General features: G+C 49.8%; 1 protein-coding gene across 3 annotated transcripts; it reads left to right on the top strand.

Moving 5' to 3' along the window:
• The first annotated feature begins 8339 nt into the window (after positions 1-8339).
• nup98 (nucleoporin 98 and 96 precursor) lies at positions 8340-26685 on the top strand. Of its 3 annotated transcripts, none has more exons than XM_030101439.1 (35): positions 8340-8476; positions 9837-9946; positions 10891-10986; positions 11275-11460; positions 11560-11699; positions 11937-12044; positions 12133-12307; positions 13024-13190; positions 15253-15390; positions 15795-15927; positions 16048-16140; positions 16227-16364; positions 16445-16578; positions 16734-16921; positions 17020-17133; positions 17248-17437; positions 18617-18728; positions 19079-19192; positions 19275-19413; positions 19507-19684; positions 19767-19910; positions 21427-21648; positions 21912-22026; positions 22178-22434; positions 22660-22835; positions 22945-23213; positions 23319-23600; positions 23683-23840; positions 23938-24078; positions 24152-24291; positions 24374-24595; positions 24675-24916; positions 25003-25157; positions 25254-25365; positions 25455-26685. In XM_030101439.1, the coding sequence occupies exons 2-35, from the start codon at positions 9868-9870 to the stop codon at positions 25652-25654; spliced, it is 5457 nt and encodes a 1818-aa protein (XP_029957299.1). In that variant the 5' UTR covers positions 8340-8476; positions 9837-9867; the 3' UTR covers positions 25655-26685. The 3 variants fall into 3 exon arrangements, with proteins under 3 accessions (XP_029957299.1, XP_029957298.1, XP_029957301.1); XM_030101438.1 differs by having other exon boundaries at positions 16224-16364; XM_030101441.1 differs by lacking the exons at positions 21427-21648; positions 21912-22026; positions 22178-22434; ... (9 more) ...; positions 25254-25365; positions 25455-26685 and having other exon boundaries at positions 16224-16364; positions 19767-20358.
• The last annotated feature ends 50 nt before the right edge of the window (positions 26686-26735 follow it).

Here is a 26735-nt window from a genome sequence, read left to right as displayed (position 1 = left end):
TTTTTTTTTGTTGTTTCTTTTTTTTCTTCCTTTTTTTGTTCTGTTTTTTTGTTCTTTTTTTGTTTTTGTTTTTTTTTTTCAAAGGGGGAAAAAAAAGTTCCTTAAGCAGAATAATGGTTTGTTTGAAATCGCCCACATTCCTCGTGGAGGAAAAATGTAATTGATGTAAATTTATGCATCATGTTTAATTTGGAATTGAAAAAAAAAAAAAAAAAAGAATCAGGATTTAACATTTAGGCAATAAACATACTCTGGATTCAATTCCTTTCCCTTGAAAATCAATGACACTTCCTAAAATGACCCCAAAATAAAATATTAATTTTGACAACAAAAAAAAAAACATTATAACGTGGTTATAACGTGTCCACCAAAGTGTTTTGGGGTTGTTGGATTGTGTATTTGATAAGTTTGAGAGGGGGAACAAAAATACCATCCACTTCCATTGTGTCCGTCCCCAAAACCTTCCCAACTCACCTCTGAATAAACAACAGCTCGCCCTCACAAAAAAAGTAAGTATGCTGTTCGAAATGACTAAGGAATTGTGCTAAATGGGCCAATTTGCCAAAATGTTGAAGTATCCCTTTAAGGTCGCAATATCCTGACTGAGTCCAGACAACTGGGTGAGAAAACCAGGCAGGAAAAGCAGAAAAGGTTCTTTCTCAGTGGACATCCACACAGCCAGGCTTTTCTTGAGTGCCAGCCCGTTTTAAAGGAGCAGGTTTTCCGATCCGTGCTCTGAAACAAATCTCTCAGCTCTGGCGTCGGTCTTCCTTTAGCTATTTTTTCCTCCTTCAAGCAGAAATCCAAAGTTGAGAATTGTTTTAGCTTCTGAATATAATCCTCCATTCCGAAAGTACGACAAGGCAAGAAGAAAGGAATAGATGACTCAGCACTTGACACGCTACCTGTAAATGTCTTTTTCCACTACCACCGCTTGACATCATGAGCGCCCCCTAACATGAGCCCAGAGAACTGTCGGCCTCCCTTATGCTTCTACACCACTGATTGTATGGCACAAGAAATGCATAACAGAAATAAAGTTGCTGATAAAAACACAACTCATCATATAAACCAGCTAAACTATAACAATTTAGTTCATATAGTATTTGTATTTGAACATTTAAAGGTGTAATACAGGATTTTCTCGAAAAGACGAAGCCAAACATCTGTTACTCACTTTTGAAAAACGCGCATGCGCCAGACCATCCTACCTGCTCGACGGCTTCTCCAGAGGAAACGCCTATCAATGGCGGAAGCGTGCGAGCGCGAGCTCTTCTTCTCTGGGCGTGCACGGCTCTGTTTACAGTTTCTGCGATCGGCCTCGCTCATAAAGCTTATTCTCCGAAACAGTTACAGTTTCATTATGTCAGACTCGCCATCGGTAAGTACTAGCTGAAACCGGGGCTCACCGGCTACATAAACACTCAGAATGCGCAATAAGTAGAATCTGATTGAGAGCGAGCACACAAAGGCTTGACGAGAGCAGCTCGTCAGAATGATTGACAAACAGACCCACCAGTTATTTTGATGATCCACCCGGAACTCAAAGCAAATAGAAAATCCTATATTACACCTTTAATAGAGACATAAAGAGAGAGCACCTGCCCATCTGAGGCCCGGTCAGACCTGGCCTCTGGATGTAGGCGGTGCAGCGCTGTGTCCCGCTGTGTCCCACTGTGTCTGTTGCCTCGTCTCTTTTCGGTATTTTAATGGTAAACGTTAAAATTAAAAGATAATATAAAATCAGCAAAGTGAAATTGATTATTACGTTATAAAATCACTGGAAAATACAGCCATTTCATTTATTTTTTCATTTTATTTCCTCCTCTGAGCGCTCGTCACTGCCGTCACACAGTGGGGTGGAACACATCAGGGCAGGGATCGGCAGTCGGACGTGAGGAAGGGAAATCAGTGAGTCTGAAACCAGAGACAGCGTGATGCTTCAGAATAAAACACGAAACAGACGAGACAGAAAATGTACGACACGAAGTCAGGGCCGGCGATTAGGCTGGGCATCCGGGGCACTTGCCCAGGGCGCCGAGCCTGAGGCCGTGAGGCGCACCGCCCAGCGGTCGCAGCGCACTGCTTGGCTTCGCTCGCCCCCCCCCCACCACCACCACCACCACCACCATTAAGTATTAAGTTGGTCTACATGGCATTTTATTTTGAAAGAAAATCCAATAAGGTGAAAAAGGAAATTCTTTCTCTGTATTTGATTCCTGATCAAGACGCTCTGGTCAGAAGTCAGTCACTGCAGGAGCTCGCCCCGCTGAAACTTCAACAATGACTTTAAATTCAACTTTTGGACTGATGGTTTGGACTGATGAATGCTTTACATTATGAGCTCAAAACTGCCTTGAAATGCTAAACAACTGAATTTAAAAAATGGAATTCAAAGCGTGATTAATCATGATTGACTATGGGAATAATGTGATCATGATTTTAAAAATTAATTTTTGACAGCCCTACTTTTTTTGTCCATGATTCTACTTACATCTGGGAATCGTCTATTCTTAAATATTGCTTGTTTGTGGGTACAGGAGCCTCTGAGGGTCAAAAAAGTGTATTTTTCTATCAACAAAATCGACCTGGGAGAATTCCCAAAGCACAGATCAGAAATGAAAATGTACATTTTCCACAAAGTGTCTTCATTAGATACACAAGAAAAATTGAATTTGAAAGTCATTTCTCATTCTCAGGAACTGAAGGTTGTTTTCCCTCAGTGATCTCTGGGGTGCAGGTTAATGTCGCTGGGTTAAATCCTTTGAGAGAAATCAACACTGCTCCGCGATGACTCAATAACCTCATGAAATATTCACAGCTTCAGTAAACATCCAGCTGATTTGGGGCCCCCGAGGGCCACACGGCTGCTCAGGACCGTCAGTCCCAGAGGTGAACACAACAAACTTAGTTTTGCTGTTTTGCTTCCTTGTTTTCATCATCTGTTTATTCTGTCAGCTGTTATGCTGAGTTGTTTTTGTGTTATTGTTCCATCGATGTGTTGTTATTTCACAACTCACTTAGTTTCATTAATTATTCACAGCCTCATTAGTGAGCGCGCTCAGTAAACACACTCATTAATGAGTCCTGTGGGTGTTTTCAAACCAGAACAAACAGGTGAAAGTTTGGATCATGTTGGAACTTTTGACTCCAGGCTCACTTTTCAGTCCTCACGTTTCATCATTATTTCTTCCACTTTTGGAGATTTATGGCAGGGGTATCCAAACTTTTTCCTCATGCAGGAGGCAGTTTTAAATGATTAATCTCTCAGCATAAAAACTAAAATATTAGGATATACACCATGGTGTGAATGAAGTTAAAGTGAAAGTGAGTGTTTAGAGTGGAAGTGTGAGTCCAGAGTGAACGTGAATGTGTTTAGAGTGGACGGACGGATGGATGGAGTGTTTCCTTACCCATGTGAGATGGTGTGTCATGACACAGTTGGACATTAATATGCAAATTGCTGGAAACAGAGATCCAACTATTTCCAAGCAAACCGAGTTTTATTTCATGTGTTTAAGGAATAAACTGGAAAAGCAGAGTACTGGGGCCAATCGCACCAAAGTAGGATTCAGACGTCCAGGATGAATGACCGAACCAGAGGGTTCAGACTTATGGCGCTTTTTCACTAGCCTGGCCCTACTTGGTTTCAACCACTTGGTTGCACTAAAGACCAATCCAGGATGAGAATGCATGGATTCATCAAGCCAGGTGAAACCAATCCAACTGAGTGTGCGCAATCACTTCCTTAAAGAGAACAATGCGATCGATCACAGAATCGTGGATTCACCATGACAACCAGAGTGAAGTCCTTCTCTCCAATCAATCAATCAATCAATCAATCAATCAATCTTTATTTGTAGAGCACTTTTCATATTAATAAAACAACGCAAAGTGCTGAACAGTAAAAACAGTCATAAAAACAAAAGAACAAAAAGCGCACCATCATTATTTATGCACACACACACACACACACACACACACACACACAGAGACAGACACAGACAACTGGGTATACACACACACACACACACACACACACACACACACACACACACACACATACAAACAGACACTCTCCCATTTTAATTCGCACAGAAGGGGAGACATGGCCTGGCCTGAGCATCTTAGGAAACACCACCAGTGGGGCCGCCCACACCAGGAGAAGTCAAAGGTCATTAATACTGGGGCTCCAGCGCCCGTCCCCCAACCCCGCCAGACCAAGGGAACCCGCACACCAAGGTGCGGAGATCCCCGGGCCAGCCGGGACCAGAGGACCCGAGCACAGTAACCCCAGCAGTGGATCGGATCCAACTCCCGGTGTGAAGAACCCCCCTCAGGAAACACTGGAGTTAGACCGTTAAAAACTTAAGAAGATATGATACAAAGTTAATATAAAATAAGATAAGATAAGATTATAAAGTAATAAAGTAAAATAAGTTAAAAGTACATAATAAAACTGAATAAAATTACATAAATAATGATGGAACTAAGAGGACTATAAAAGGTCAGTTACAAGCCTGATTAAAAAGGTGTGTTTTTAACCTCCCTTGTAAAAATATCAACAGTCTCTGCGGTCCTGAGGTTCTCCTGCAGGCTGTTCCACAGGCGGGGGCCGTAGTGGCTAAAAGCCGCCTCGCCTTGAGTCTTTGTTCTTGCTTTTGGAACAGACAATAAGGCACTGCCAGAGGACCTCAGGAAATCAGCAAATCAGCTAAATAAGAAGGCGCAAGGCCGTTAAGACATTTAAAAACTAATAAGAGAACTTTAAAGTGGATCCTGAAGCGGACAGGGAGCCAATGCAGCGACTGTAAAACCGGTGTGATGTGGCTCCGCCCCCGTGTCCTTGTCAGCACGCGAGCAGCTGAGTTTTGTAAAAACTGGAGGTTTGAAATATTGTTTTGGGGAAGACCAGGGAGCAAGGCTTTACATTAATCTAATATACAGGAGATAAAAGCTGCATTAGCACCTCTGTACTGGCCTGAGAGAGAAACGGGCGACTCTGGCTATATTCTTAAGGTGATAAAATCCAATCTTAGTTATGTTTTTAATGTGTGGAATAAAATTTTGCTCGGAGTCAAAAATCTCGCCCAGGTTCTTAACTGATTGTGCTGGTTTAAAATCTAGTAATTTTGGTGAAAGTCCTTGAAAGGCCTTCGGGACCGATAACTAAAACCTCAGTCTTGTCCTGGTTGAGCTGTAGGAAATTCACTGCCATCCATGACTTGATGTCTGAAATACAGTTAAAAAGGGTTTCTATTGGCCCTGAGTCATCAGGAGACACGATACAGCTGAGTGTCGTCAGCATAGCTATGGAAACTGATGCCGTGTCTCCTGATGACGTCCCCAAGTGGAAGCATGTCGAGATTAAAAAGTATGGGACCTAAAATCGAACCTTGGGGAACCCCACACCTAATTCCATGGGTTCCTGAGGAACAAGTGTCCAAACTTACATAAAAACATCGATCTGTGAGATAAGAACTGAACCAGTTAAGAACAGCACCAGAGGCCCACCAGGTGTCTATGTCCATTTATTAAAATGTGATGGTCACACTGCAGGGCTTAATGCTCAATTCGGATTTTTTTGTGAAATCCGATTTTTTTGTGAGTTCGTTCACATTTACAATAAAATGCGACTTGTATGTGATCTCCCGTCTGAACGGAATACAACCCAAAAGTGTCCCGCATGCGCAGAAGAGGACATAACGACGTCACGCAGCAGCGCTTCAGTGTTTGCGGAGCTCACAAACAACATACAGAATCTGTAGCTTTTCAAGTGTCGATTTATTCAAGAACTGATCAAACACACATTCTTACAATTGAACATTGAGCAATCATTTGAGCGCAGCGCTTCTAATCAGCCGCGCCGAGCTCCTTCTGTGTGTGTGTGTGTGTGTGTGTGAGAGAGAGAGAGAGAGAGAGAGAGAGAGAGAGAGAGAGAGAGAGAGAGAGAGAGAGAGAGAGAGAGCGTGTGGATGATATTATTTTTTTCTCTCTGTCGTCCTGGCGCTGCAGAATTTAGCAAATGAGAAGGAAGAGAGCCAAGTTTTTTGTGGGGCAGTGGTGTGAGAGGCTTTAATGATACGGAGTTCAATAATAATTTTTAATAATTTTGACAAAAACTCCCTTAATGTACGTCTGCGAGCGCCTTTTTTTTAACACTCACGGTAAGACACACATCTTGGGCGCCCCACATCGTGACGTGTAGGTCGGATAAATGAGGCCTGGCCGTTCAGACTGAAGTCGCATGGCAAAACGTATCGGATTTAGGACCACATATCCAAGTGGCCTGGGGCGCTTTCGAAAAAATCGGATCTGTGTCGTTCAGACTGTCAGGAAAAGATCCGATACAGGTCGCATAGGGGCAAAAAAATCGGATTTGGGTCACTTCAGCCTGCAGTGTGAACATAGCCTGTGTCGAAAGCGGCACTTAGGTCCATCACTGTGAGTTGCTTTCATTATCTAGATTCCACCTGATATCATTTAAAATCTTTAAAAGGGCCATCTCGGTACTGTTGTTCACCTTAAAACCAGACTGATGTCTTTCTAAAATGTTATTTGTCAGTAAAAAGTAACTGACTTGGTTAAAAACCAGTCTTTCTAAAACCTTACTAAAAACTGTAAGTTGGATACTGGTCTGTAGTTATTAAGAACATTGGGGTCTAAATTGCTCTTCTTCAGAAGGGGCTTCACCACCGCCGTTTAAAAGGCAGTGGGGAAGACACCCGCCTGAAGAGAGCAATTCATGATATTTAAAATCTGTTCCTCAAGGAGTCCATAAAATTATTTTAAAAGTGGTGTGGGGATGGGATCTAAAAGGCAGGTTGTAGATTTCACTTGGGAGAAAAGTAGACCAAGAGTCCCCGCATCAGCCAGGTCAAAACTCTCCAGTGTTTCCTCAGACATGGACAAATGTTCAGCTGTGTTCACTGATAAAACCTAGCCTCGTAAACCAGACCCGCCCACTCCTCATCCACATTTGGATTTGGAGTTGGGCATAGTCTGGATAGGAGCCCACAGAAACTTCTTGCAGGGGGTGTCTCCTTTGACTGACAGCGTGCTTCAGCCAATCAGCACTTCAAAACAAATATGTCTTCAAAATGTGTTCACTTCTCTAAGGGTTAGCATTAGCTCATTAGCTCTAGCTTCCCTACACGCGAAGACACGCAAAAACGTCTTTTCCTGTAAGAAACTCACCAAGCGCAGACTCTTGCTCTTGCTTGATTGTTGTAATGCTTGGTATTTTGTCTATAACTTTACTTATTGCAGCTTTTAGACGATGGTTAAAGTTAAAGTCTGTAATCTCCGCTACGCGCAGTGGTGTCACTTCCAGTTAAGCCACCGGAATTTGCCAAAAAAATTTGAAAACCAAAAGTGGCAATGCTGATTGGCTCGGCCCTTTCACGACCGACTGAAATCCCCTTCTATGAGCTCCTACCCAGACTGAGCCTAACTCCAAAATCCAAATGCGGATGAGGAGTGGGCGTGGCTGGTTTACGAGGCAAGATAAAACCTGTTGGGGTAAAAGACTAAACCTGATGTCCATGATATTACCTCTGAAGTGGTCTGCAAAGTCTTCACAGAGAGCATCTGTCAGCACCTTAAAAGCTTTATTAAAATTAGTGCCTGTTAAAATGTTGAAGGTGGAGAAGAGGAACTGGGGGTTGTCTTTATTTTCTGAAATAAGTTGAGAGTAAGTTATCTGACAATGCCTGTCAAATGAAGAAACCAAAAAAAAATTCCCAAAATGAACTTAGGGTATAGATTATTAACATGACATTACATAGTAAACTACACTATAACACAACACTGCACAATATTATAGTAGGAATAACATGCAAACAAGTGTGTAGAATGCACTACAACCCAAAACAAAAAAGTAAATAAAGCGGTCACAATTAAGGCTGTGATATGTTTAAATACTCAACTGTAAAATTAAAAAAGTGATCAAAATTAATTGTATGCAGTGGATTGGTTTTAAATCTCAAACGTTCAAGGTAGAATTTTTGAATTAAAGCTTGAGAGCAAAATGTACACATTCATGTTGTGTCGTGTTTCTTTAATCAAGTTTCCTCCATTTTTGATTAAAACAGGAGTTCTCCAAGACTACTTTACCTTTATTCATTACTACCTTTTGCACAAACGATAAAAAATATCAACAACTGGGACTTTATAGACTCACTAAGACAGTAATTTATTGAAATAAAAACATATTTCATTTGTTTTGACAATCACATTTGTTTTTTTCAATGACTTTGTTTTTAAATTGTTAAAAAAAAATGCACGGCACTACGTCGTGGCGTCATGATAAGTGCGTCATGACGTCGCTGCGCCACAGTTTTCCCTCCTCGTTGACGGAGCTAGCCGGCGGCGCCGATGTTTCTCTGAAAACTCTTCCCACCGCGGACACTTCGGACTCGGTAGCTTCACCAACCCGACACGGCGGCGGAACCTCGGCGGCACATCGCTGTTAAAGGTAAAAAACCGGCCGAGAGAGCCGCATTTCCTGTTTAGTTTCTCTTTTGTTTTGCTAACGTTCAGGTCATGGTAGGGGCTAGCTCGCTGGCTAACGTTAGCCCGACGGCTGGAACTCTTCCGCGCCTGCTTATGGCGGTTAACCGTCAGCCGGAGGAGGACGGAAGCCGGGGGTACCGGTACCGGCGTGTACCCGTCCGGCGGCCGCTCAGTGGCCTTGACAGCTCGGTTTGTTTGGCCGTTGAGCTAGCGTGTTGTTAGCCGCAGCAGGAGCGATGCTATCAGGCGTTAGCCGCAGGAGTTTCAAACTGGTCTCGGCTGGCTCGGACTCGCTGCGTCACAGGTTCGATTCCCGGAAGGTTTGGATGTGAAAACACGGGCAGTCGGTCAAACCGGGACTGTGACGTGGTGCGAACGTCGCGTGGTGACACCGCATCCCGGTGGGGGCTGCACGTGGAGCGTGGGGTCAGATGAGGCCCCGGTGAAGTGAAACGGGGAGAAGTTAGGACACATCTGCACCAGACTGGATGTGTGAAACACTTTCATAAAAACACGTGCTGCTGTCAGGCGGTGGACCCAGAAACACCGCCACGATTCCACTGAAAAAAACATTATGTCATGTGCATGTAGATAAATCGAAATGAACAGCTTACATAAGGTTATAGCAGTTAGATTATGACTGGGTGTATTGTGAAGTGTTTGCATGCTTGAAGAACTCCTGGAATCCTGCAGCTCTGAAACGCAAATGAAGCACTGAAACAGTTTATGTTCTGCAACGACGACTGTCTGTCCTCTGACAATGACCTCTTTGGTTCATACATCGTCTTGGAGTGTTTGGTGGACTGGTGCTGCTTCAGATTTCGCTTTCCAACTTTCATTCTCCACAAAATATGCATTCAGCCCTAAATTAATCCATTGATTGACAAAAGTCAAATTCAGTGTTGATTCTTTTGTTTTTATTGATAGATTAATCTTTCTCTTTAGTCTGGTGTGCCTTTTTTTCATCCTGTTTCTTACTGTGTGATCTTAGGTTTGTGCTGATTGGAGAATAAATGTTTTGGTAGTTTCTTGACATAAACTGAGTTAAATGCTGGCTCATCTAATTTTTGGATTAAAAAAAAAACATCTGATAATCAAGAGGGTTTTGTGGACCCTCTCCCCCCATGAATCTTTGAAGCCGGCTTGTCTGTCCTCCTCCATCAGGACACAAGGCAAGAGCCAGAATTTGCTGATAGTCCTCTGCGATATGTATGCCAAACCTACCATCACAATGATAAATGTGAGCTTTTCCAGCCCTGAATGAGATGTTTTCCTTTTTTAACAATGTGAGTTTGATTTGTCTTCTCATCTGTCTTTTGCAGAAGACGCATGCGGTCCTGTTAGCAGGACAAGATGTTCAACAAGTCGTTTGGTACTCCCTTCGGTGGGGGGACGGGGGGCTTCGGTACCTCGTCCACCTTCGGACAGCAAAGTAAGTAGTCCTGCTGAGTGGTGCACATCAGAAAGGTGGGGTGTTCCCAGGTTTATACTGTTGATGATAAACGTGTGCTCATATCAAAATCTGTAGAAATGGTCCGTCAGAGTGAGCCAACACCTATATTTCTATAGCCTGGCATGCCAGACTGACTTTATTTGTTACACACAAGACAGTCTGGTACCGCGCCACTGGGGCATCATTTCAAACAGGCTGACGAGAGGCGGGACTATTGAGCGGAGAGAACCAATCCAAGAAACAAGGCTGTGACGCAATGACAATGCCACGTACGCAGCGCTCCGTTGTTGTAGTTTTGTAGTCCAAGACATGGGATCATGGCATGGAGTTTTATGTCCGTTTTACCCCCAAATTCCACCGGACGCTTAAGCGACGCGTTGCGTCCTGTTCCTGAAGCCAGCGCACACCGGGAGCGCAGCGCCGCGCCGTTCAGAAGCGGCAACCTGAAGCGAATCACCAGCGCCGTGGCGCGCGCAGCGCTTCTGGGACGCGGCGCGGCGCTTTTGCGTCTGGTGGAATTTGGGGGTTGGAAAGAAAAGCCTTCAGAGCAGATTCTTGCTGTGGTTTTAGCTCCAAATTCAGTTTGTTCAAAACTTCAGACAGAGCCGTGATAAAACCTCGCTGTGTTGCGGCCGCCACCATGATTGTTTTGAGGGGGTATAATATGACGCATCACTAACTTTCGCCTCTCGTGGGCTGTGATTGGCCCGGCAGAAGTGTGCCGGGCAGAAGTCAGATTCAATTGGCGCGGTACCAGACTGTATCTCCGTGTATCCCTGAGCATGGAGAGACAGTCTGGCGTGCCAGGCTAATATTTCTAATGTTAAAATGAGGGAGTCCGTAGCAGAAAACCTGTGTGATGGCCCTCCTACAGGCTTCAGAGCTATAGAGGTCCCTGAATGTCTCATGTAATGTTTGTGCAGACACTGGCTTTGGGACGACGGGCGGCTTTGGAACGTCTGCTTTTGGAACAACTACCAACACTGGAGGACTGTTTGGCTCCACGCAGAACAAACCTGGTGAGTCAGCCCTGGTTTCTCTGTCCGTAATAAAGTGTGTGTGTGTGTGTGTGGTTCTGACATGGTGAACACTGATGTGCACACATAAAAACTGTGTAGTTTGCTAATTTCGTTCACAAGGATGCTGGTGATATGTTTTATTGGGATTAGAGTGCTTCATGAAGAAGTATGTGGAGTGAATGATTGGCTTTGTGAAAATGAAGTCTCCCAGCCTCCCCTGAATGCAGCGCGGTTCCGTGCGGCTCTGGGTTGAGTGTGGCGGCTAACGTGGCACTTCTCCTCTCGCAGGCGGTCTGTTCGGCTCCAGCACCTTCAGCCAGCCGGCCACGTCCTCCACCAGCACTGGTTTCGGCTTCGGCGCAGCCGGCGGCACGTCCACCAGCCTGTTCGGCAACACTGGGACGGGCGCCACCGGCGGCCTGTTCTCCCAGCAGAACAACGCCTTCAGCGCCAACAAGCCCGCCGCATTTGGAAGTGAGGAATCTCAGGCTCAGTGAAATGACCCGCTTCCTGTTTGATCAATTCGAGCTGCATCTGTTGAGTTTTCATTAAACGACCCCCTCCCTCCTTTAGGCTTCGGGACCAGCACCAGCAGCGGCGGCCTGTTTGGATCCACCAACACCACGTCCAACCCCTTCGGCGGCTCCAACTCGCTGTTCGGAGGCTCCGGGTTCTCCGCCGCTCAGCAGCCGGGGACCACCGTGAAGTTTAATGTGAGTTCTTCGGCCTGAGTGATGGTGTCCTTACAGCAGTCACGCTCCTCTGATCATTGTAAAGTCAGAAAATGCTGTCAGTATGTGAGAATTAATGGTCATCATTATTCAAACTGTTAAATTTAACACAGAATTCTTTTTATTTTTACACGTGTCAACAGTGTGCTAACTCACTCTTCACTTGGAGATAATGCGTTGCAGGAAGTTGTGTAAAATGTTTTCCCTTTCTTCCTCTAGCCTCCGACCGGCAGCGACACCATGGTGAAAGCCGGTGTGACCACAAGCATCAACACCAAGCACCAGTGCATCACGGCCATGAAGGAGTACGAGAACAAGTCCCTGGAGGTGGGTGTGGAGGAGGACGCCCGGGGCAGAGCGGGAGGAGTCTCTCCTGGTTCTGACTCGCGTCGTCTCCCTGTGCCTCTTCCTGCAGGAGCTGAGGCTGGAGGACTACCAGGCAGGCAGGAAGGGACCCACCAACCCGATGGCAGCGGGGACCGGCAGCCTGTTCGGCACGGCCACGTCCAGCACCACCACGGGCCTGTTCGGCTCCTCGGCCCCCAACACCAGCTTCTCCTTCGGCGGGAACAAGAGCACCTTCGGAGCCGGTGAGATGCTGCTAACCTTGCCGGCAAGCTGAATTCTCGCGGTATTTGTTCACACACACCTCGAGAATCCATCTTGCACCGCTCCCGCTAATGTGCTCGGTCTCTGACTTTTTCGGTCGGACCAATCACGCGTCGTTTAGGGCGGGGCAGGAAGCGACGGACTGCTCATAATATTAGCATTGCTAGCGAAAACAGTGGATGTCCCGACGGCAATTAAATCTGTTTTGGATGAATCCTCTATTGCATCTTTGAAAAACGATCAGCAAGAGGTTTTTTCTTTGCAGCGATTGGCTGAAACCAAACATGGTTAGGCGGGTGCACTGTGTCCTTCCGTCCAATGAACGCAAAGAGTTCTACAGCAAGTCCCTCCTTCCCCGAACGGATCTGCCGAGTGAAATCCCAGATTGACATGTGAAGCAATTTTTCGTTGCTGCTCATGTCAATACGGCTTTTGCCAGGTTAAGACGCTGCTTCAGTAACGGGGACTATCTCAACCAGAGGTGTCTAACATAAGGCCTGTGGGCCAAAACTGACTGGTTTATTATGTGCTGTGTGCCACCGTGTTTCGACAGTTTCACTTTCTTGCTTGCTGTTCAGGGAAGTTTGTAAATACTTTTGTTACATGATCAAAGTGTTTTGACATGTCTGTATTTGTCTGAACCACATGTGGTTGATTTAAAAATAAATCAATTAAATTATCTCTCCCCTTTGTACAGCGCCGGCCGGTGGTTTCGGCACGGCCACCGGCGGTCTGTTCGGCCAGCCGGCCCAGCAGCCGGCCGGCAGCCTCTTCAAGCCGTTCAGTCAGACCACCACCACACAGACCACTGGCTTCTCCTTCGGGAACACCAACACCATGGGGCAGACCAACACCAGCAGCATGGTGAGCGCCCACGACAGTCCTGGAAGTTCTGTAGAGCAGCTCAGTGGAACGGTTCACCAGGACACAAACCTGCACCCTGCAATACCAAAGAGCCACTTTTCTTACTTTCCATTAAATAAAATTCTTCTGGAGCCACAAAACGATGCATTTTCAGTTGAAAGGTTGTTGCATAAATGAGGCTTTAATCTTTAAAAGAACGATGAAACAAAGTTATGAGAACCGTCTGGTGCTGCATCAGAGTTTTATTAGTAGATTTCGTTTCACAAATTCAGCCTGTTCTTGAATCAAGCTTTACAGTATTTTAGCAGCTGAGGTTTTCCGCCTTTTTTTTCTCTTTTTGTGATGTAAACAGTTTTACAGAGTGGAGTTTTTTTGTTTTTACAATTTTACATTTTAGTTCAATTTGTTCATTTTGTCCCTTTTAACCGTTCCTAGCAATTTTATGCTTTTAAGATGTTTTCCAACTTTCTTGTGGGTTTTTAATCACTTTGGGCTGTGTTTAGTAGGGGTGCAACAATACATGTATTTGTATTGAACCGTTTCGGTATGGGCCGTTCGGTTCGGTACAGGACTGTGCACGGGTGAGTTCACGGACCAAAGTTTGTTTTCTTTTTTCCCCAGCTCACGGCTGGATGGTGCGTGTGTTTATGTTCTGCCGCTAGCATGTGCAGCTACACCTGCAGCCATGATTGCTACGGCTAGCAGCTTCGTCCATGCTTCACATGTCCGTGTGGCGCATTGGTCCCTGGGACATAATGCCATGAATTTCTGTCCACGGACGTCCCCGCGCAGGACAGATTTTGTGACCGCGTTGTGCGTATGCGCACGTCGTGCCGGTACACGCATGCGCCAGAGCGCCACAGCAAACAAACCATGACAGACGCTAACTTTGAAAAGTGAGTCTATGAAGCGAACAGGCTGCAACTCTGTCTGAAGAAACTCAGAGAAAAGCTGGAGGACGGAGAGAGCAGACTCTGTGAGGAGGAGGAGAAGGTCTGTCACAGAAGTGACAGCAGTGTGTGAACTATACCGCAGCTGTCGGGGGGCTCACTTATTGGGGGGGGATGCGCGTGCCTCGGAGGGAATATGTCTGCTTTAAGTGACGCTTAAGGCATAGCGCCCCCATGCTTCAATGGTGAGGACAAGTACTGCATGCAGGTCGGCATCTTTATTAAAGTGAAATAGTGATGAGAAAATCATCCTTTAAAATTGGCCTAATTCTGCATATAATCCATGATTATGATCACACAAAATCAATAATAAATTAAAGGAAATACATGGGGGAAACAGCATTTTTCCAATATTTAGGGTCCCTTCAAAATTTCACAAATCATGTTTTCAGGGGGGCCCATGTCTCATCAAGGGGGGCTGAGACCCCCCTGGCCCCCCCCATAGTTCGCACCCTGAGTGAAAGTATGTAATCGCTCGGGCACCGCTCCGAGATTCAGAAACAGGAAAAAAAGGCTGAATAAACTCTGATACTAAATAACGTACTGACAATGTATGTGCCTCATTTCCTATAAATAATCTGAAATAAAGGAGCAGATAAACAGTCTAGAGAGCCGGAAAAGCTTCTCGAGGATGTGTGGATCAGTGCGCCTGCATGGAACGTGCACAACTGAGCCCAAATGTAGCAGAAAAGAAGAGCGTTCGCATCGGTGATGTGCCGCAAAGCGGACACAGACACGCGGACATGGGAAGCATGGACAACGACAAGAAAATTTAGGTTTTGCATTTTGCTCGCTACTGTTTCGAAACCGAACCGAACCGTGACCTCAGAACCGAGGTACGTATCGAACCGAGATTTTTGTTTATCGTTACACCCCTAGTGTTTAGCACTTTGAAAAAGAAATAAAAAATGAACATAACTAATACAAAGCTTCAGGGAGCAATAACAGAATGGCTGTGGAACCACGTGGTTCAAGAAATAAACAATCATAAACATCATGAGAAACAGTTAAATGGTTAAAAAACATATCTCCATGAGACTTTGGGATGATAAGTAGCGGCAAAATGAAGCTCGATTTTGAATCTGTCAGCCTGACGCTTTGTCTTTCTTCAGGGTCTCTTTGGAAACACGGCGGCGTCTCAGCCCGGCGGTCTTTTCGGCGCGACACAGACGAGCACGGCCTCGGGATTCGGCGCAGCCTCCGGACTCTTCGGACCGACCAACGCCGGCTTCGGAAACATGGGCACGCAGGTACGAGGTGGGACGGTGGAGTCGAGTTTCTATTGGGAATGAAATTTCTCCACATGTGATCCAGGTCATGGTGTAGTGAATCCACTCTATTAGGGAGGCGCTGTCAAATTCAAAAGTGAGCAGCATTCCTTATGAATGAGTTCTTCTGGCGCTTGTGCAGAACGACGGTAGTTGTGCAGCACCAGCGTTTTCATGAAGTTGCGTTGTCAAACTGTGGCTGTATGCCGATGACCTACTTCTCTCTGTGTCCAACCGTTCTACTTGGCCCTCCTAAGCTCCTTCATAGACATATATCTATTTCTGAGCTGATTTTAAAGAACTTTTTTCCAAAGTAGATAAGTTAATTTCGCTGTTTCTTTGGGGCAGTAATCCAGGGTCTGTACTCTGCTCCTCCCCCACTACAGAGTCTGTTCGGGAACAAGACCGCCGGCTTCGGCACCACCACCACCAGCGCCCCGTCCTTCGGCACCGGCACCGGCCTCTTCGGCAACAAACCGGCCCTCACGCTGGGCACCGGCAACAACACGTCCACCTTCGGTACGCCTTCAGCAGGGAAGCTTTCAGTGAAGCACTGAGGACTTCATATTCAGTCTGCAGGACCGAAATGTTATATATATGTATGTTTAGTTTGTTTTTGTTTTTTCCCCGTGTTTGGAGGTTTTGGAGCGAATCCCGCTGCAGGGAGCCTGTTTGGAAACAAGTCGACCACTGGAGGCCTTGGCACCGGACTGGGAACCAGCTTCGGCACCGGTAAGTCTTCAGTCCTCAGCTGTTCCTCCAGGCATCGTCGGGACTGCGTGTGTTCGGCTTCCTCACCGTGTGCGTTTGTGTAGCAGTGGGACCCGGGCAGACGCTGTTCGGGAACAACCAGAACAAACTGGGCACCACTCTGGGAACCATGGGGACGTTCGGCGCCACGGGATTCAGCGGCGGGACGAGCACTCTGGGCTTTGGCGCGCCGCAGCAGCCCGTCGGTGAGCGGCCGAGCACCTCGCAGGTTTCGTCCGCGTTCCGCAGCTTTCCCTGCGCGGCCTCATGGTCTCTGTCCCCGCAGCGCTCGCCGACCCCAGCGCGGCGGCGGCCCAGCAGGCCATGCTGCAGCAGCAGCTCAACGTCCTGGCCTACTCCCCGTACGGAGACTCGCCGCTGTTCAGGAACCCGCTGTCGGACCCCAAGAAGAAGGAAGAGGTGAGACGAGCGTCAAGAAGCAGGAGCCCCGATGTTTGACCCGACCGTGACGTTTCCCAGAATCCCTCACGTGTTGCTCGGCAGACATTTGAACCGCCGTGCTGCTGTTCACGGTGTGGTTCTGCTCTCACGGTCTCCCCTCTGTGCTCCGGCAGCGCCTGAAGCCGACCAATCCCACGGCCCAGAAGGCTCTGACCACGCCCTCCCACTACAAGCTGACGCCGCGGCCCGCCACCCGGGTGCGGCCCAAGGCGCTCAACTCCTCCGGCTCGTCCAAGTCGCAGCTCTTCGATGGCCTGGATGACGACGAGCCCTCGCTCACCAACGGCGCCTTTGTGCCCAGGTACCTTTCTGGTTACCATGGCAACAGGGGTCCCGGAAATTTTCCGTGTCCATAAAGTACTGACAGTTTTGTGTGTGTGTGTGTTTGTGTGTGTGCAGGAAAAGCATCAAGAAGCTGGTTTTGAAGAACCTGAACAGCAGCCAGTACAACAGCTCCCTCAAGGACGGCGACGAGCTGTCCTCACCCCCCGAGTACCCGCACAACGGACACAGGTCAGCGTCCAGCTCGCTGCTGGGGAACCTCGGTTCGATACCGTCACTGTGAGAGCCACGCAGCATCTCGCAGGTAGCTGACCGTCCGCTCGTCCGTCTCAACCCCCACCGCAGCCACCTGGACGACGACGAAGACCAGAGGGAGCCGGCGCGCTCCGGGAGCCGAGCGGACGACGACCCCGAGGTCACAAACTTCTACGTCAACCCCATCGCCAAGCCCATCCCCCAGGGCCGTGGCCAGCCCGGGCTGCAGGACACCATCAGCGACCTCAACATGCACAAGTCGTCCCGCATCGGCCTGGAGGTCAGCAGACGCGCCGCCACACGTTCATAGGATGATTAAACACTCAGATGTAGAATGACTGAGGGTGTTTTCACACCTACCCACTTTAGCTCGACCTAACAGAGTTTTTGGACCGAGCGCGGCGCGACTGGGTTGGTGTGAAAGCGCCACTCGCTCTAGTCGTCGCTCTAACTCGCCCGCTCCGAGAGCGGCTGGAAGGGGCGGTCTCGGAGCGGTTTGGGTCGACCTGGACTGCGTCGCGGCAGACATGTGAAAGCGCATTGGCTTTAGCTCGACCCAAAGTTTCGACACTGCGCCTTTTTGAACTACACAGGCTCCCGTAGTTGGCTCAATCCTGGGGAAAGGGATCACATGTCATAATGGCAGAAAGAAGAAACTCTCTGCCGCTCACTCTCGACCAGACTCGCGTGATAACAATGCTTTTTTTCCCACTGGTTTTTGCGTGATTTTAGCTTTAGCTACCTTTTCCTTTTTTGATTGACAGGTAAGTGACAGGCTCTCACACGTGTTTGATTCTTTGCGGTTCCATAGCAGCGGCGCACCGGACAAATTTACCGGTATCTTTTTTTTTTTTCAGCGTGAGAAATGCAATGTGTGGCGTGAGTGACAAAAGACCGAGATGTGACTGTCACACTCAATGCGTGAGACTTCAGAGCCCTGCTGTTTTGGTTTTACGCCAACTTCCGCCTGGTTGTCACGGATACCCCACACTTCCCTTGTGTAGAGCGGCTGCTCTGCGCGGTCATGAAAAGCATACGTGAAAAGGGACAGTGTTAGCTGAAAATTGAAACATTGTGTCTTTTTTACTGGTGCGCCTGCCTGTGGCTCGACCCAAATATATGTGAAAACAGCCTAAAACAAACCACTCCACTTTTTAAAACTGAGGAACAAGAGAGGCGAGGAAGAACACTGTTGGTGCATAAAGACATGAGCTGTGTTAACGCCAGCTTGACTGATGTAGTTCAGTCTGACAGCTGAGATCAAACCTTGTGTCTGACGGAGCTTCTTCGCTCAGGCCTCAGCATAAAACAAAAACACACAAACGCAATCATTTGTTTTATGTCGTTAAATTGGAATTTAAAAAGTGAAGCTGAGAATGAGTGACGTGGTGGAGTTGGACTGAAAGCTGCAGGGTGGAACGCTCGAGCGTCACGTCCCGTTTCCCGTTTGCTTCCTCAGCTGAGCGGCGACGACGTGTCTGCGTCCGTCGGGGAGGAGTCTCTGCAGGAGGAGCGGGAGGACGAGGAGGAGGAGGAGCAGCAGGAGTCCCAGCGCTCTCCTCACCCTGCCGGTAAGACCCTCCTGTGTCTGCTGAGAAAAACCGGTGACGTGACAGTGCTTCAAGTAACAATGCAATGTTCTGGCGTTTTCATTTCGGAAGCTCTAAGTGCTTTGAAAATGATACCCGTTTCCATGGTAACGACAAATACTCACAACGTAGTTGGTATATTAGAGCACCAGTGGGTGCTGCTGTTTGTTTCTGTCATGAAACCACCCATAAAGAACGATACGCTATAAACATTTACAGAGTCGAGAACACACTCGTATGGACCAACGTCTGCGATTTGTTTGATCTGGGAAAGAGTAGGAGGGAGATCCACTAAAATCCGGTACCTACAGTAAGAACTGTGTGTGTTTCAGGCATCGTCCTGAGCCGTGTGGGTTACTACACCATCCCCTCCATGGAGGATCTGGCCGAGATGGTGGACGAGCAGGGCGAGTGTGTGGTGGAGAACTTCACCGTGGGCCGGAAAGGTGACGATCCGGGCGTCTGCAGAGCGTTTCACCCGCTGCCGCTTTCCCTCTCTCACCGCTCTGCTCTGCTCGGCCACGGCAGGTTACGGCTCCGTCTTCTTCCCCGGCGCGGTGAACGTGACGGGACTGAACCTGGACGACATCGTCCATTTCAGACGCAAGGAGGTCATCGTTTACCCAGACGACAAGAACAAGCCGCCGGAGGGGGAGGGGCTCAACCGGTGAGGATGACGGTCGTCCACTCCAGGCCTGCCGGCGACCCACCTTCGGCCCTCTCTCCGTCATGTGACGGCTCCCCGTTTGCTTCCCCCCAGGCGTGCGGAGGTGACCCTGGACGGCGTGTGGCCCAACGACAAGACGAGCTGCACGCAGATCCGGAGCCCCGAGCGCCTCGCCGACATGAACTACGAGGGCCGGCTGGAGAGGGCGTCGCGGAAACAGGGCGCCCGCTTCCTGGAGTACCGTCCCGAGACCGGCTCCTGGGTGTTCGAGGTCCGTCCAAGACCCTTCGAAACGATTCCCAGTTTCACTTTGGCGATCTGACTAGCACTGACTCCGCCCCCTCTCCCCTCAGGTGGCCCACTTCTCCAAGTACGGCCTGCAGGACTCGGACGAGGACGAGGACGTCCCGCTGAAGGTGGACGTCAAGAAGCTGAAGACGTCCGTGCCGGCCGGCAAACCCCCGCAGCAGCAGCAGCAGGTGGCGCCGCAGGCTCAGGTAGAGCAGCCTGCGCCCATCCACACCCTTCATCTGCCTCCTCTTCCTCACTGACACAGCTAATCTGAATAAAGTGTGTGTGTGTCTCCATCACAGAGCTGATGTAGTCCGTTTAATGAATTATAAGCCAGATAAGAGTTATTTGGCATCTTGCTGTTCCTGCAGCGCCACAGGTGACCAGTAGGGGGCGAGACGCTGGGGTTTCTGCCTCTGAAGCCTGCCCTTCTTGCAGAAAAAACTCATTTCTAATACCTGAAATGAGGTTACACTAAGAGGCTGCTTTTTAGCATTGGGCTGATCGGGAGACTAGAATTTCTTGATGTGTAAATTCTTTGCTGATATTTCACTCTTATATATTAGTTTTTAAACTGAAGGTTTTACTGTTTTATCCTCACATCTGTTTGCGACTTTCCACACCAATGCTTCACATGAAGTGAAATAAACAATTAACACCACAGAGCCTCATATTAAATGTCTTCATTCATATAAACTCTTGCTGTTATCTTCCCTTTGATATAACCAACACGTTTATGTCCACAAGCTTTTTTATTCGGTTTTTCAGGAACCTTTAGTTTCATTTTTCAGACATTTTTTTTTGCATCAAACTTGATTTTGAGGATTTCAAACTTCTTTTCAACAATATTCAACAATTTCTCACATTTTAAGATTTTATCTTCAAAAGCTGTGGAGCCTGCACTGAACCCTGGTCCACTGGAAATCATGACTCAGCGTTTTCAGTCTGCACACACTAATGATCAAGCTATGCTTTGAAAGGTTTCAATTTGTAACATATACAGTGAAATATCCCAATGCCTCATGTTAAACTTCGATATTTCACTGTAGAAGCTATTGTGAAGTCTGGGGGAATGTAAGTACACGATAGTCCTTTCTGCTGCGGAAACCAGTGTAATTCTGCCAATATAGTAATAATGTGAAATTAAATAATTGAAATAAAATTAAAGAAACAAATTTAATGTAAAAACAAATGTGGAAGTTAGTTAATTAAAAATTATTGAGGTGCGTTAGTATGTGTGCATTTGTTTTTCAGTTAATTCAGCTCAGAGGTTCTGAACGCCAGAGGACTTAGACCAACCCCTCTGGCTCCGGCTAAAGACCTGCTGGCCGTTCTGAAAGGAACGAAGCCTCAGAGGGAGGAGAGGATTCTGGACTTCTGTTCTCTCGTCCTGCAGCGAAATGGGCGAACTCCAGCTTCACAAACAGTCCAGCAATAAACACTTAATGTCCAACTTTCAAATATGAAAGTTTGATTCTTTTGGGATGTTGCTCCATAAAACCTGCGTTTCAGTTGAAAGTGTGCTTAAAGAAAACTGGCTCTTTGTAACCGTGACAACAGAGCAAACGTTCATTTTGGTGTCAGTCCTTTTTTGTGGGTAGGACAATGTATGATGTGACTTTTAGCTTCGACCAATCAGAGGAGAGAGTCCTCAGTAACCAGGAAGTGGCGCCGTAAGCTCAGCAGACCACTGGATATGCCTTTCCTTACGTTTGTCTCCAGTCGATGACGGTGGAGGCGCCCGGCGGCGGCATGGCGGAGCTGGACAGCGACATGGCTGACATCACCCAGAGCTGCCTGACGGACATCCTGTCGCCCGGCGAGGAGGACGGCGGCGGCGAAGTGATGGAGATGACGGGCGGCTCCTTCCCCACTGAACACGATGGCGTTTCCACATCCGGCCACATGGCGTCCTCGCTGGGGATCAACCCGCACGCCCTGCAGGTGAGAGGAGAGAAAACAGGATTTTAAACTGAAGATTTGTTCATTACAGTTTTATTTATTTATGTTTCTAGTTTTTACATTTTTGTTCATGTTTTGTGTCAATTTGTTGGATTGTTTCTCAAACTGTAGATATAAAAAAAAATGGCACAAAGTACAGATTCTGGTGTTTTTGTTTAGTTTAACCAAGTTGAAATGCTGTTAATCAGCAGGTGATGCTTTGAGCAGAGCGACTTTGTGTTTTTCATGAAATCTGTTGTTTCCAGATCATGAAGGCGTCTCTGTTTGCGGAGGACGACGACGACGGAGACATGTTTGATCAGACGAAGCTGTCGGTGGACGTGTCGTCGCCACGCCTCGTCCTGCCGGGCAGACCCTCCGGTACGTGGCGCTCCTCTCTGTGTGTGTGTGTGTGTGTGTGTGTGTGTGTGTGTGTGTGTGTGTGTGTGTGTGTGTGTGTGTGTGTGTGTGTGTGTGTGTGTGTGTGTGTGTGTGTAGCAGTGACTGAACACACATGTCTCTCTCTTTGCAGTCGGCGGTCTTCTTCAGGCTCGGTTTACCTCCACCCTCCTCCATCACCAGCTGGACTCTCCCGCCGCCCCCCTCACCCCGTCTCGGGGGTCTCCCGCAGCGTTGGAGCCGTCACGCCCCGCCCAGCGGGCGAGGCTCGGCCACAGCCCCGCCTCCTTCCTGCTGCCGCCGCGAGCTCCGGAGCCCCCCATCAGGACGGTGGGGGTGCGGCGCCTGGGCGGGCCCGTACCCCTCAAGGAGTCCATCACCCAGGGGAAGGTGGGTGCTGAGAGAGGAGCATGATGGGAAAAAAAAAAGTTCTTTGACCTCTTGAACTCAGTTCATCTTGGAACAGCAGCTCACACCTGGACTGGTTCAGGCTCTGGTTCCTGTTGTCAGTATGTCACATGTTGACTGTTAATCCCCGCCATGGGTTCAGATTCAGATCACGACTCGGCAGGTTTTGGTTCAGTCTGCTGACTCGGCAGGTTTTCCCCGCTGCAGGGCGGTCTGCTGATGGACACGGGCCTGTTTGCCGTGCGCTCCTTCAGGGTGGGCTGGGGCCCCGGATGGACGCTGGCGCACTGCGGCCGCCCCCTCGGCTCAGCCACGCCCACAAAGCAGGAAGTCGGTCCAAAGGCTGATTTCAGCTTCCTGCCCAAGCCTGCCAGGAACAAACCGTAAGTGTCTGAGAAGCACTTGAGCTGTTTTTTTTTTTTTTTTGTTTGTTTGTTTACCTGAGAGCTTCCAGATGGAAGCAGATCTTCACCTCCGTTGGCTCCTCCTCAGACTCGCCGAGAGTCCCTACAAGGTGATGCTGGAGCGGCTGGAGGCTCTGGAGCCTCCACGGCTGAAGGCCAGCGAGGACGAGGAGGAGGACGAGGAGGAAGGCCAGGCGGTGCTGCAGCGCCCCCTGGAGATCTGCCTGAAGCACAGCACGGTCAGCACGCCGGACGGCTCCGCCTGCCCGCTGGTGCGGCCGCAGCCCGGCGTGGCGGCGCTGCACGACTACGCCGAGTGGATCTGCGAGCTGAAGGAGCAGCAGGGCGACGCCGACCGTGAGAATCCACCTTTTAGTCCATGTTGGCTGAAGGGCTTCCTCTCTAAAGTTATCCATTAGCTTTGTTTCCATGGTAACGGCTCTCATCCCGTTGCCGCTGCAGCCGTCCTGGGTCACTGGGCCGAGGTCTGGACTCTGTGCGAGGCTCTGTGGGGCCGGCTGGGTCCCCCGGACCACCTGGAGCTCGATGGCGAGGCCTCCGCCGGCGAGTACGAGCAGCAGCGGGAGAGGAGGCGGAGCTTCTCGGCGTGGCTGTCCCGCGGCGCCGCCGGCAGGGTGGAGGAGGAGGTGGCCCGAGCGGGGAAAGGCTGCCACACGGAGGCCATCTTCAGCTACCTGACGGGGAACCGCATCAGCGAGGCGTGCCGCGTCGCACAGAAGGAGGGTGAGGCGGCGCTCCGCCCGCTACCCTTTTACCTCAGCAACACGGCGCCTTTGATTTCACGGATTTCCACTCGTCTGTTTAGGAGACCACCGTCTGTCCCTGCTGCTGTCCCAGGCCGCCGGCTCGCAGTACTCCCGCGACCTTCTCGCCCTGCAGCTGGCCGACTGGAACCGCATGAAGACCGACTGCTACCTGCCCGAGGAGCGGCTGCGCATCTTCACACTGCTGGCAGGAAAACCCGTACGACGCGTCAGAAACGCCCAGAATCCCATGCAGAGACGCGGTAACCGACCACGGGGAGGAGCGGCGGAGTGTTGACGCTTCTCCTGTCCCGCAGGTGTGGCAGTCCTCGGACTCGGCGGTGAACGTGTGCTCGGAGCTGGACTGGAAGCGCTGCGTCGCCGTCCACCTGTGGTTCATGCTGCCGCCCACGGCCTCGGTGGCCGACGCCCTGGCCCGATACGAGTCCGCCTTCCAGGTGAGCCGCCGCTGCCCGGCACGTCGTCAGAGGAGGGGCCGCCGTCTCTCTGACCGGGCCGTCTGTCCTGCAGGGCTCGTGTGACAGCGGGAAGTACGCCTGCCCCCCGCTGCCCCCGTACCTGGAGGAGGAGCCGGAGGACGAGGAAGAGGAGGAGTGTAAACGACCGCTGTACGACTTGTGCTTCCACCTGCTCAAACTGTACAGCGACAGGTGAGGCCCGCGGCGCCCCCCGCTGGTCGTGTGTGATGTGGGAGTACAACCCCTTCCCCTAACCCCGCCCCTCCCCCCACAGACACTACAGCCTGCAGCAGCTGCTGGACCCGCTGAGCGTGACGTGGCGGCGGCTGGACTACCGCCTCAGCTGGCACCTGTGGGGCGTCCTGCAGGCGCTGCACTACCAGCACCTCGGCGCCTCCCGGCAGGGCCTCCTACACGCCAGCTACGCCGCGCAGCTGGAGAGCGCCGGGCTGTGGCACCTGGCCGTCCTCATCCTGCTGCACATCCCCGACAACAGGTGCACACACACACTGACGCGCACACATTGACGGCTGCCCTGCCCTCCTTGGCTGAGTTGTCCCCGCCCCCCTCTCCAGCCAGCGGGAGCGAGCCGTGCGCGAGGTGCTCACCCTCCACGTGTCGCCGTGCGAGTCGGAGGAGTCCCTGCGGAGGGAGCGCTTCCTGGTGGAGCGGCTGCTCGTCCCGCAGCGCTGGATCCACGAGGCCAAAGCCACGCGGGCCCGCCGCGACGGCGACCGCCACCAGCAGGCGCTGCACCTGTACAAGGCCGGACACTGGAACCAGTGCCACCGTCTGATCATCCGGCACCTGGCCTCAGGTGAGGCCTCCGCCCCGCCCGGGGAAACTAGGGAAGGCGCTCTGGTTCGCGCGGACGGAACTGACGAAGCGTGTTTCCTCTCGCAGACTGCATCATCAACGACAACCACGACTACCTCCTGGAGTTCCTGCAGGGCCTGTCGGTCCCCGAGCACAGCGCCACCATCCAGGACTGGGACACAGCCGGGAGGGTCTACCTGGACTACATCCGGGTCATCAAGACCCTGCAGGACATCCAGCAGGTAGTGTGTGTGTGGGGGTGTGTGTGTGTGTGTGTGTGTGGTGTCGTCAGGTCTCCTTGACCCGGTCATCCCGCTGTGTTTGGTGTTGTACGTCAGATGGAGAACGCCGGATACGAGCTGGAGCGTCTCCATGGCGACGTGACGTCTCTGTGCAGCCGGATCGAGCTGCTGCCCTGCAGCACGGCCAGAGACCGCCTCGCCCAATCAGGTGAGAGCGCCGAGCAAACCGCTTTCAGCGCCGATATGACGCGAGGTTCTCTGCTCTGACGTGCCCCTCCCCCTCCCCGGTTTCTGCAGAGATGGCGAAGCGGGTGGCGAACATCCTGCGCGCCGTGCTGAGCCTGCAGCACAGCGACGCGGCGCCCGACTCGCTCGGCGTGCCGCTGGCTCAGCTGGCGCCGCACATCAGCCGCCTGCCGATGCCGGAGGACTACACGCTGGAGGAGCTGCGCGGCCTCACGCAGGCGTACCTGCGCCAGCTCGTCGTCAGCCAATGAGAGCGCAGAACGGCGGCGTTGACCCGCCGACCCGTGGTCAGATTCTGAGAGGACGGCGGGAGTTTTTACTGCAACCGGAGACTCGGAACCTGGAGCTTCAAAGAATTTTAATGACAGCGTTTCGCAGCGTAAAGCGGGTTTTTCTGAGGGGATTATCGGACAACAGCAGGCAGTTTCAGTAACGGTGGCTTCGGATCTTCAGCTCATGAAAACTTGATGGCAGTTTACTGGAGGGAGGATGGATAAAGTCAGCCCGGTTTCTAGAGGTAAAGAACAACATTGGTCCTGGAACAGCTCCTTGTGGAACACCACAAATGAAATTATCTGGATTTGAGGCAACAAAAATAGAACTTTTTCCCTTTATATATGGTTTAATGATGTAATGCTGAAGTTAGCTAATGAGACTCCAGCTCACCAGCTTCATCATCCTCTCCTCCACACGGGGCTGCAGTGGATCACTGGGTCACTGCCGGTGAAGTTATCTTAGTCTTAATGTTTTTTTTTTCTTCTTTTACTGCAGTTGACAGATGTAAATATAACTTGGCACAGAGGATTGCTGAGAACTGCCTCACAGCTTCCTTCTGCCGCCCAGTGGACTACGGTGGTACTACATCGCAGTAACATTACAACTTTAAGGAACCATTGGCCCCAATTTGCTATTTGAAATAGATTCTTGATTAAATACAAATTAAAATGCCAAGTTGAGTTTGAAGGTCTCACAGGTGAGTCATCAATACTGAAAACTGCAGCTTTCTGGTTTTCCTGTTAAGCCAGAATCGATTCGTGTGGGACGCCTCCATCAGGAAAGAGTTTGTTGTCAGGAAGCCATGAACAGGACGATGGTGGGATGCTGTGAGCGGGCCTGAGGGTGAGCTGTGAGAGCCACCGCTGAAGACAAAGCTTCATTCCCTCGCAAACGTGGCTTTTTGATGTGTGACAAGCAGCTTCAGAATCCGCCACAGGTTGTTAAAGTGTCTATTTTTGTAGATCTGGTGTTTTTCTGTGAGTCAGAGGTGTGTCTGTAAACAGTGTAAACGAAGCGATTTTCTTTTTCCTTTCTCGTTTGATTGCCGGATTGAAG

The sequence above is a fragment of the Salarias fasciatus genome, chromosome 10, assembly GCF_902148845.1.
Source record: "Salarias fasciatus chromosome 10, fSalaFa1.1, whole genome shotgun sequence".
Classification (NCBI taxonomy): domain Eukaryota; kingdom Metazoa; phylum Chordata; class Actinopteri; order Blenniiformes; family Blenniidae; genus Salarias; species Salarias fasciatus.
Note: the sequence above shows the minus strand (reverse complement) of the source record. Positions and strands in the feature narration are given on the sequence as shown.

Excerpts from the sequence above, each read along its gene's own strand:
- nup98 (XM_030101438.1), top strand. The coding sequence starts at position 9,868 with ATGTTCAACAAGTCGTTTGGTACTCCCTTCGGTGGGGGGACGGGGGGC. Across the intron at positions 13,191-15,252 it reads AGACCAACACCAGCAGCATG|GGTCTCTTTGGAAACACGGC; the intron begins GTGAGCGCCCAC and ends GTCTTTCTTCAG. Across the intron at positions 25,158-25,253 it reads CCCTGCAGGACATCCAGCAG|ATGGAGAACGCCGGATACGA; the intron begins GTAGTGTGTGTG and ends GTTGTACGTCAG.